At 39.0% G+C, this 11874-nt stretch overlaps 1 protein-coding gene across 1 annotated transcript in view; it reads right to left on the bottom strand.

Moving 5' to 3' along the window:
• Positions 1 to 3028: 3028 nt before the first annotated feature.
• Positions 3029 to 11874, bottom strand: part of lhx5 (LIM homeobox 5) — a 23195-nt gene continuing 14349 nt past the window's right edge. The window contains exon 5 of the mRNA XM_008423388.2: positions 3029 to 4657. Coding sequence (XP_008421610.1) covers positions 4308 to 4657 — 350 coding nt within the window. The 3' untranslated portion in view covers positions 3029 to 4307. The remainder of the gene's footprint in view (positions 4658 to 11874) is intronic.

The raw sequence follows: 11874 nt of genomic DNA, 5'->3' as shown, positions 1-11874 counted from the left end.
CACAATGAACATGAAAATTGAAGTGTGATAATAAAACATGAAAGTGAGGATCAATGACAGAACATTCTCGTTCACTGCACCTTACAGGTACCTACAAAAAGGAACAATAGAGCAATTAAACAGAGAAAGAATTTGTATTTAAAGAGAACAGAAAAATGGCAAATAAAAAAATAATACTTACAATTTTAAGACATTGTGGACGTTGCCATGTATGTGACATCATAAGAACTGATGATGATTGGGACCGGATGCCTGAGGTGGAAAATCATTTCTGGGTGTCGTCTTTGCCTGTTTATGTTAGAAGTAGAAAAAAATAGTCAGCAATGTCATAGAATCAGTTGATGTTGGCATCAACTATGAAGCTGTTTTAAGTGTGGTTGTTGCCCCGTTGTGTTGTCGTCTAACTTGGACTAGGACGTCACCAGCTTGAATTTACCAAAATGAGTAACTATTGTAAAGGCCTTCTCTACTTTTAAGGCATTATGCGAGGAAAAATGGCGAATTTGAACAGCGTCTGTTATCTTCCCTGCGTTCAAGTTTTTTCTTCTCTTTGTGGCGTTTTATAAATAAATGAAAGTGTGCAATACCGCCACCATCTGGTCTGGAGTGTGAACTGGAGCTAATGCCATTGATTATAAGGTTTTACATCACACATTTTGAGCATATATTTTTAAATATACACAAAATATGTTTTAAATATACTTGAGAAAGTGTATATTTACACTTGGGAAAATATATATTTTGTTCACTTAAAGTATACTTTTATTTAATATATTAAAAGTGTATTTTTGGTACAATTATGTGTAAGTGTGTTTAAAGTTCTAATATCAAATTTGGTACAAGTGTATTTTTAGTACACTTCAGATATACTTATAGGTAGTACACTTAATAATTAGTATACTTAAAGTGTACTTTCACAAATTTATGTTTGAAATATACTAAAGTATACTTTTTTTCACCTGGGATATCAGACGTTTAGCAAGAATAAAACAGAACAAAACCTATTGATGTAAAAAAAATTAACCTCCTTCCTATTAAACTTAGAAGTGGATAAAAGCATTTTAAAAAAAGAAAGAAAAAAAAGACAGTCCAGCTAAGAGGACTCAAGGTTTTAGTTTAAAAACACCTCAAAGCCCTACAATTAAGAGAAACTGAACCCATAGTTTAGATTTTAATGCAGAGTATTGCATTTTGTTTTTTGCAACTGTGATCCAGGAGGGACCTTTTGCTCTGTGAGAGCTCAGATTAGTGTTTAATCCCTCTGCAATTTCTGTTCCAAATCCAAAGAGCGGAGCCTCCGGACATCAAAGAAGCAGAGAGAAACCTCCACCACTGGTCCATCACACAGGCAGCCGTCTGGCCTCTCAACCAGCTGCCTGCTCCAGGAGAGATTTGAGCATCAGTGGTGAATATGGAACCGTACATTTGCAGAAACCAACTCGGGTTCCCAAGATGCAACAGTAATGCATGTTGGGCCAAAAGTGCAGAGTCTTTGTTACTGGTGGTGTGAAACCAGCAGTTGATAATCAAGATGGCTCCAGATTCACCTTTTTATTTTTCTCTTTCTTTTCTTAAAGTGAGATTGATAAAATAGGTTCTAATATAAAATCACTTTCCTTTTGGCTTCTAGCTTTTCTTGCCATCACTTGTGCACTCTTTTTCTCTGACCCTTTCTTGCTAAATAGCTTGCAGATTAATTTATGTTTTACTTTCTTTATTTTTAATCAGTTGCAAATAATTAACAAATTCATGAACTCATTTGTTGCTTTTTCATTCACGGTAGCCTCAATGTTTCCTTTACGACCTTTGTGTTAATTTTTCCTGTTAATTTTTATACAACATGACAAATACTCTTTAAATCCAACAAAACCTTTAGAAAATGTTTGATAGAACCTGGTCTAGACTATAAGACTGATTCATATATTTACATTATTAATGTTCATTGTAGTTAATCAACGCTACAACTTTACCCAATTTAACAAAATACATTTTCCAGTTCTGGTGGGTTAAATCGATCCAATAAATCCTTTAATCTCCATGTGCAAAGTGCTGCCTTTGAGCCCCCTCAACTCCTCCACACAGCTCCTTCAGACTAGCCAGCGGCAATTAGCAAACACCTGGTAGAACTGAGCATCTGCTAATGCTATGTTTTCACTGCAACACTGGTAAAAAAGGGTTAGCCATGCGGTGATGACTTCCTGAAGGCAAAGTTTCAGAAAGAGCAGGAGTTTCTTAAAGAGACAGAGGCCCAATTTCAAGGCGCTAAATTACAAAGTCATATATCTTTTAAGATAGATGCCTCCATTTGTATAACTGGAGATAACATAGTTACTTTATTGTGCTATAAAATGACACTATGTGTCTGAAAAATTCATTAAACATATGATGTATGTAATTTTTCCTCAAATGAACACTACAGACCATTGGACCTTTAAGAAAATTTGCCTAATTCAGGCGTGTTACCCTGCAATTATTCATCACAGTTGATAGGGACGAGTTAATTGAAACTGCTTTGCATGATATGGGGTGTTTAGCTTTAAAGCATTTCATTACATTTAACAAGCTTATCCTGTCTCTTGTTAAGACCTTAATGGCCGAGCTAAACGGTAGGTAGGTTATAGCCACAGCATCAAATTATAGTCCGGCATATTAAAAAGTCTACAAATGAAAAGGTCAAACTAAAAACAAAAACAAAAAAACTAAACAAAACAGATTTTCATGTTTTAAGAGAGGTTTTATTATCAGTGCTATTTACATAGAAATAATACAGCCTTGCCCCTCCCAGCCCCCCCACAAACTCCCCCCATGCCCCTTTTTAAACCAGCACACACTCACACAATCACCCAGCACATGTACTCTCACACACACACACACACACGCACACACACACACACACACACACACACACACACACACACACACACACACACACACACACACACACACACACACACACACACACACACACACACACACACACACACACATTTGTATCCAAGAATTTCTGGAGATAAGACACATTCTTTCTAGATCTTATACAATGTCCAAAAAAAAACCACAAAATGATCTGAAAACAACAGTACAGCGAACTCAGAGGTGGCACCGAAGGAGGAAGGACTGAGCTGAAATTGGCAATTGAGTTAAATTTTCTTTAAAAGGAAAAAAAAACAGGAGCCCTGATGAGACTTGGTCGTGAACTATTACCAAAGAGGAAAGGGTAAAAAATATATCGTCCTCTGGTGCACAAGTCGAACCGAGACCCCGTGCGCTTTGAAAAGGCGACCACTAGATGGCAACGCGCGCCTCGGAGGAGGCAGCCGAAATGTCACAGATGTTGTCTGCCCCCTCTTTTGTTTTCCGCCTTTAGAGGAAGGAGACCTCAGCTGCTGAAGGACATTCTCCATTATGGGTTCAATGTTCTTTTGAAAATCATTTCCATTAAAACATGTTTTTTTAAAAGGGACAGTAACAAAAGGAAGGTCAGGTGAAGCAGTGAGCGGAGCAGAACTATCAGGGCCGCCTCGATGGGTGTGATGTGCGTGCGTGCGTGCGTGTGTGTGTGTGTGTGTGTGTGTGTGTAGTAGGGTACAAGTGTCTGTATAATTGTGTTCGTGTTTTGAATAATAGTGCAGACATCCTTCTTTCAAGTTATGATCAAGAACACTTTTTGTGCATTAAGGGACTCCAAGCCAGGATGTGTGAGGGAAAGTCAGTGCGTGTCTGTCATGCGGCAGCTGTTGATTTGATGTTTTGTCTTACACAAGCAAAAAAAAAAAAACATGTTTAAAATGAGATTAAACATACACCGCCTCGACTGCGACAGATGCATTTGACTATGAGCGTTGAGGTTCAAAATTGTCGTTAAGTGGCAAAATAGACATAAAACGAGAATCAAAATTGCTTTGGAGCAACATTTTTTTCTTTAAACGTGGTGTGAAATTAAGAAAACTAGACATGTCCCCCCTTAGGTGTTTCTCACTAATGTGTTCCTAGAGCATTAGAAGATAAGGGGAAGGCGAGAAGCATTTCTGCTGGATGGAATCTCTTGTTCAGTCCCATACCCAACAACGGATATATGCTTTGGAGCGTCTACCGTGCAGCAAAAATATCGTTTTTCGTGCTTCGCGTTACGTTCTTTCCATCAGTTTTTTCAGTTGTAGAGATGAGTCTCTGATTTTAAAAGGTTCTCTGTGGAAATTTCAGCTGTACTTTCCCCTTCTGACGACATTGTTGATACGTCTCCTGAATTAGCGGGGCAGACATTCAGCCCACGGTTGGTCCCTGGTTTTTATTGTTACTTTGTCCTTTCACCAGGCGCCTGTTTCGCCCATCTCCTGGCCCTGGTGGGACATGGGAGCGCTGTAGCTGGAGTTACTGGCCAAGGAGAAAGGGGGACTGGGTCCGCCCCCATATGCGTCCCCGGGGACCGGCTGAAGGGAGCTCGGTAAGCCTGGTTCGGGACTGGGAGTTTCCGCGTGAGAGATCATGTCCGTGTACCTTTGGTCGTCTGATGGGTGGTGTCCGGACCCTTCTATGGCTCCGGGCCCAGCGCCCAGGATGTAGGGGGACTCGGCTGGAGACTGGGCCTGAGAGGACGGAGGGCCATGGGGAAAGAAGTCGTAGTTACTCCCTGGTCCGTAGTAGTCGCCTTGGTATTCTGTGAAGAGAAACACAGGAGTTCATTTTTCCTGAGACTTTAAACACATAAAACATTCACAGCTCGCCCTAAGCAGTACGTGCAGCTTTACACACAGCTCCACCCCTACCTAAGTGGGGAAATTGATCATGTCCAATTTCCAACCAACCGGTCTCCAACAGCCTCATTTGAGTGTATAAACAACTCCACACCTCTCCACCTCAGTTCTCTCGCCTCCTCCACAGTGCATTCATCTCCCCCTCTCATTCAGCTCGCAGCCATGCGTGCGCCTCGATGGATTCTCCCGCTGAAAACTTCTGGGTCTAGATTAGAAATTCCAAAATGAGATTCCAGTCTCCCCGGCAGATCTGCCAGGTCCCGTCGACTGCATCTCTCTGTCACGTCTGATAGAGCTTTAGGCACCGTCCCTCGGCTCTGCTTCGCTAAGCCATGCTTATTTCCAAAACCGCACTCTATTTTCAGCTCTCAGCTGAGCTACGAGCTGCTTCGTTTTATCGGTTCATCTAGGCGTTATTTTTAATTACCCCGCCTGCATCTTCCGTCACTTTTGTCTAACCATCCGTTCATCAACTAGTTTGTCCGTATGTTTGCACTTAGTTTTCAATCTGGTAGGACAATGTTAGTTTGGGTTTGTTGAAGTAAAATTATTATTAGACAGATCTCTCTTACTTTACCTTCAGTCAATAAATTCTCAGAGTGATTGAAGACTAACAGCTCGTCAGATGGGAACCCTATTGCTGACTTTAGTTGTTTAAAGCCACTGAAGCTAATTATTTTTAACAAATTTTTTGCAGATATTACCCATTCACTCTTTCAAAACACACTTTCACCAGGCAAACTACACTGTGCTGACAACAGCCTGGTAAAAACCAGTCCCTTATTCTACACTTCGTACCATGGGGTTTGGACTCTATTGAAAAACGATTACTTCCTGGAGGCGTGGACTCTGTTAAAGTTTTAAATTTTACCCAGTCACCATCACTAGACGTCTGTAATGTAGCCTGCGCTATAAACAACCATCCTCTATAACAAAGTGCCGAGTGGAACAAGATGGCTGTTAACGTTAAGTCAATATTTAGAAGTTTGGCCAAAATGGACTGAATTCGTTTACTTACTCCGCTCTCATTGCTAAAAAATGGCAGACTACAATTCTAAAACCGCGCAGAAAATTAACATAGGGCTTTTAGGTCATTGTTTAAAACTCCTCCTGCTGCTCGCTGACTGAATTCTACAGGAGAAATAGAGCTGAGTGGAAAAAAAGCCCAGATGCAGTGCTGAAGGGAAATAACAAATTGAGTTGCATAGGAAGGCAATGGCCAACGCCAGTCTACGTTGACAGTTTGTCAACTTTGTCAGCTTGCTGATCATTAGTCCATTTGGTCTCGTTTCTAAATTACAGAAAGAACTGAAAAAACTTCAGAATGAAACATCTTGTAAATGACAGCTACTTTGCAAATTTAAAAAGTTTACAGCACGACTGGGGAAGTCAGAGAGGACAGACGAGTCGCACCGATGCAGTCGACAGCCTCAAAAAAAAATTCAAGTTGCAACACGGACATTATTCGGCTCGGAAAGAAGCAGTCTGTTGTGAAAAGTGTTATGAGAAATGTTTGAGATCCATTGAAAGATCTTTTTCTAACTAGAAATTACATGAGCTACTGGGAAACATAGACAACAACGCTCTTTGACGTGCACAATGTTACTGCAGAAAGAAGACTGAAAACAGGCAGTTTAGTGTTTCAGCTAGATATTAAAAAATGAAGTAAGCAGAGAGTTAAGCTGTTAACCAGAAAACACTTATCTACAACATTGTTGTTCCGGGTTGCAAAAGAGCGAGAAAGAGCAAGACATAAAGTTAATATCACTAAGGCCGAACAGAGTTGTGAAGCTTCTGCTAATCCTAAAGGCTAGCAACAAGATTCTTTAGTAATCACACATAAGAGACTGAAACTTTTATAATGTTAGCCATGCAAACCTTGTCACTTGCTAGTATTGTAGCAACTAGCTGCGATATTGGAGTCAGAGTAGATTCTCATCCCAAACATAAAAACCAAAGTGTTTTAAACAGAAGGCAACTGGACTTCCTGTCCTCATGAAGCTAACATAGGGCTTTTAGGAAAGTTAAAATGACAACTACTGCTTTTGTTTGTTTGTTTTAACCCCTTTGCACCCCTAACATGCGTCAAATGAGGCAATGAGGACAATGGGGGTAAAACTGATACTAAAACCTTGTTTTAAATCAACTGGTCTCTCACAGAACGGCATGCTTTTCCCATGGATACTAAGAAAAAAACAGTATTTGATTTCAGATATCCTTTCTAAAACAACTAAAGAAAACCTGAAATCAGATTAAATTGGTATCAGCAGATAAATTATTTTTTCCTGTTGAATGTAAATATTGATACTTGCAAAACGGTGCTGCTATCTTGCCAGGTCGCTCTTGAAAAAGAGATTGTAGATCTCAACAAGATTTTGTCTGGTTATTATTATTAAAGTTTCAGAGGAATCCAGATCAGAAATTCTCCACAAAATTTTGGTAAGTGCAACACTAGTTAAAGTTTACTAATAGAGCTTCTGTTCCACAGACATAAAGATTTAAAGTTTAAATTTATTTTAAATGGAGAAACTGTTGCCATACAACATTAAGTATTTTGTCACTTCTATACAAATCTACTGGTATAAAGTATTTCCAAAATAGGTAAGAAAACTCTTTTCGATACCTTCAAAAAATCCAAACATTCTCTTTACCTCCAAATATTCTTATCGTCTTGATCGTGAAACACCCCAATATAATAAATGAGCATCTCAACAGAAGTTACCACCATTATGCAGGGAAAATGTATGTGAATCACATTCATGTTATGGTCCGTTTTATCCACATTCACATACTGTCATTTAAAAGAAGCCAGTCGGATCTGCGAACACGGAGCTCAACATTGAGCAGCTTTAGTTTCTGTCAGCTTTGAGGATTCGGACTCGGCGCAAAGTTGATCATCTATCAAATTATGAAGGTAAACAACGCCTCCTGCCGCATCTTTCCGTGTGGCGCCTCCGTCAGCTTTGATTAATGGCTTCTCTTCCCGGTCGTGTTAAAATTTGTCAGCATTCAAGCTCCGTCTCTTTACCTGCCACCAGGAAAAGTGACACCTCGCTACCAGGATCCAGTCGTTTGTGAGTGGATTGCCCTCTCTGGATTAGCATGTTTTGTGTCTAACCCGTGACACTGATTGGCGTGTTTATACCTCTGAGAGGTCTTAGCTTTTGTTTTGACTTGGATGCTCAGGTTTGATGACACAAGGCTTTATTATCGCTCGTCCCTCTACGAATACAGTTATTAATAACACGCATTTCTCAATCGGCTGACTTTATAATTAAAGGTCTCATTAACTGGTTTATGGTAAGTTGGGAGATGAAGAGGAGCAGCTGATCTGTTTCTCAAAAGGCATTATGAATTTTAATGTTTTGTTAAAGTGGAGATAAAAATTAGATTTTGGTCCGTTCGCTGTGTGACGCAGGCTTTAAACCGAAGCTACTAGAGACACAAAGCATTGCAAGTAAATTGTGTCACTCAAGCAACAGTCTTCAGTCAGAGGCTTCTTCAGATTCGTTGGAAGACTGACTGCTACTGGAGATCCTTTCTGCCAACAGCATCACCAGCATCTGATTACTTTAAATTTCATGAAATTTAAATTCATGACCGATGACACCTCCGCATTAAATTATTGTTATATTTCTCATGAGGACTGGACAGAACCAGATATGTTTTTAGTGCAACTTGAAAGAAAACAGAAATATTCAAATGATTCTTGTACAATCAATCCCTCACTGCAAGTCAAAATGATATATTTAGAATTATTTATAAATCAATACAAAAGAAGTTGCTTTTTTTTAGTTCATGTCATAATAACAAATAAACTGAAAACAAGATGCTTCTATAGGATGGCATCGAAGAATGGAATTTATTCACGTTCAAATTTTACCTAGAAGTTTCAAATTAGCAAGAAATTAATACAAAAAAATAGAAATATCCCTTGAAGTTGAATAATTACTAAATAAAAATTAGATTTCACACCTCAACCTTCAAATCCAAATAAAATATATCACTCCCAGATAAAATTCTGACTTTAAACATCGTGAGTCTTTTCATCTGCTTAAGTTTTTCTTCCTGCGACAGACTGGCGACTTGTCCAGGGTGACCCCGCCTCTCGCCCGGTACGCTAGCTGGAGATGGGCACAAGCAACCCTCCTGACCCCACTGAGAGACAAGGGTGTAAGAAAATGGATGGATGAAGTTTTTCTTCCTTCCCTCAATAGAATCAGTGCCAATTCTGCTACAAAATGACACAATGCGACCATGAGCTAACGTTTGTATTTTTGCTGCTCTTTACTTGTAAAGGTCCAAGAAAAATTTGGCACAACCAGAAATATGCAGCTTTCATCCTATATGGTCTCGTTAGCTGATGTCAAGAGATTTCACTTGACTCTAACAGTAAGCAGTTTTAAAATGCTAGCCAAACTTTTTAATTAATTAGTGTAAATATTCCACACTGACAAGAAGCACGGATAAATCTAGACTAAAAAACAAAAGAGAAAAAACTGTTTCCTGTTGTCGTCTGTCACCTTGGTGGAATAATAAGACGCACTGCAGGCCTTTTAGGATGTTTTTCTGGTCTTTTAGAACAACTCTACGTTAATTGAATTTATGTTTCGCTGAAATGTTTAATTAAATCATGAAACATAGGCTGATCTCTAAAAATCTGGGCTCATAAATCTCTCAATGCTGCCATTTGGAGAAAAAAAAAAGCTAGATGGTTTTCAGATCAGATTTGTGTATTTTTCATGCGGATAACCAGGCTGAGTTCTTTTCAAACTCTCCACAAAGCGTGACCGTCAAATGTTTAAATCTACATAAAACACAAATAACAACAAAAAAAATACTTACTTTTATGTTAGCCTTTTTCCTTTGTAATTTTGAAAATTTTCAGAAAATGGTCCAACATACTTCATGGATTTGGACATGAATGGTAAAAGTTGGTGGGGTTTACAAACTTTATTTTGGTCTCCGAAGTAAAGCAATGTGACTTTGTTTATGAAAATAAAGCAATACCAAGGAGCGTTGTTTTTTTTTTTTTTTTTTTGCTGTCGTTTTTAGCAAAAACGCAAACAAAAGCTGAATCTGAACCTTCCTTTTCACATCCAAGCTAGCATCAGCACTGCAGCAGTCTGTCACTGCAGGAAGTTAGAAAAGTTGCAGTTTAAAATACTTATGTACTACGCTACAATTAATGCAAAATGTATTATTTTTTTCTTCATTTTTTTAAACGTTTTATGTGGTTCAGCTGGTAGGTAGTGGAAAAACTGTCATATATTTTATTTTTGCTGATAATGTTGCAGTGATATCAGCTATTGTTAGCCAACATGACAAACGTTCCTTTGGTTAAGTTTATGAAAGCTGTCATGTTAAAAACTCATAAAGGACCTGAACATTTATTTTCTGCTCCAAACCTTTCGCTTTCTCAGCAGTGCTCACTTCTGCACACATGAACACATTCGTTAGGTCTTCTTAAGCATTGTGCAACACACAGTAGCTGATACAGGACTGACCTTTGAACCCATTTATTGCTTAATAGATTTTTTTTGGTAGGAAATTGATCTAAAGAATGCCTTAGCTGTTCATAGGTGAGACCTCATAGATCTCATAGTTAAAATTGGATCAATTTGGTTCAAAAGTGAAACTTTTGTATTTTTCTTCACCGTGCTGTGGCCATCCCAACTCAGAACCAGCTGCACCATTAAAAATAGTTTGTTTGTTTTTTTGCAACATTTGAATAAGATGAGCTGAAAACCTTTTCTGACTACTGACAAAGCCTCGTTACTTGATGAGCTGTACATCAGCATACCTCATAGTGCACAGCAAATTAATATGCCAAAGCCTTTTCAAGATTGTATTTTGCTGTTATGATATTAACGACTTTTTTTCTGACAATTAAATGAAAATCCATTCTTCGTGTGTCTCTGAAACATTCCGTCAGAGCCGTGCCATCTCTAGCAGTCTGGTGGCAGCGGTGCCGCCGCAGACCCGCAGCCGTTCTGGTTGGAAATTACAATTCATGCTAAGCGACTGACAGCTTTCTTTAAAGACAGCAAACTGAATTTTATCTCTAGTAATATCGTGATAGCATCTTGTCAGAGCAAAATATCATGATATTTATAACGATACTTTAAGTGTGATATGTCTGACCAATTTTTGAATTGTTTTGTTAAAACTACACTCAGAATTTAGATAAAGTTTATAGGTGGCTACAAAACACTAGTAGCATATTGACATGATAAACAAAAACAACAGAAGAACCAAACCAAATTCTCTGACTTGTTTTCTGAAGAAACTCAGTGTAAAGAATTATAATTTGAGAGCAAACCAAAGCCAAATCTTTTTAACGTCAAGTTGAGAAACTACAATGCAAAAATGACAAAAGTTCAACAGGGAATCTGAGTCTAAAGTATCGACTTCGTCACACTAGAAGTGAGCCGATACCAATACACACTTAGTTTCGATATTATCAATATTTTGGACTGATCCACCAACCTCTAACTCTTAAAATGGTGGCTCTGAATTTGAATCTTTTTTTTTTTACTACTTGAAGATCATTTCAGAACCTCTTGCTCCATGAGTTTTAGAATCATTAACCCAAAACTAGCACAAACCATTTAAAAAGGATTAAAGCAACACCTGTATGCTGCTGCTGCTGCTCCTTTAGATCCATTAACAATTACAAACCTCCATCTGCCTTCTGCCTCTCACCACCTTCCTGTTCTACAGTTAAAACTAAAGCCATTTTGTCTCAGCAGCACCTTGAGCCGAGATCGATGGCAGACTTTATCCCGGCGCCCCAGATGTTGCACTCGCATTTCTCTGAGTCTCACCATATGTTCCCCGCGCTGCCATTCGGGTCCAGAGCGGGGAGAAAGTAGGAACTAACAGGCTAGATATCCGCCACCTGATTTCAATTTCAGCGTGTTTTGCCTTCGCACGCGCCCAATAAGACGTGACGTCGCTCTCCCGCACATGCTAATTATCTGGTGTGCCCAACAGGACCTGCGTGAAGCTGACACCCCACCCACGTCAAAAAATCCAGCAAATAGTCTGAATGGTTAGTGCTCCGTTTGTGCAGGTTTGTGCCGTTAAAATTTTCGTTTGTGCAGTTTTGGTTTCTGAG

This window comes from Poecilia reticulata, linkage group LG12, assembly GCF_000633615.1.
Source record: "Poecilia reticulata strain Guanapo linkage group LG12, Guppy_female_1.0+MT, whole genome shotgun sequence".
Classification (NCBI taxonomy): Eukaryota; Metazoa; Chordata; class Actinopteri; order Cyprinodontiformes; family Poeciliidae; genus Poecilia; species Poecilia reticulata.
The sequence above is the reverse complement of the archived record's forward strand: the minus strand, read 5'-3'. Positions and strand labels throughout refer to the sequence as shown.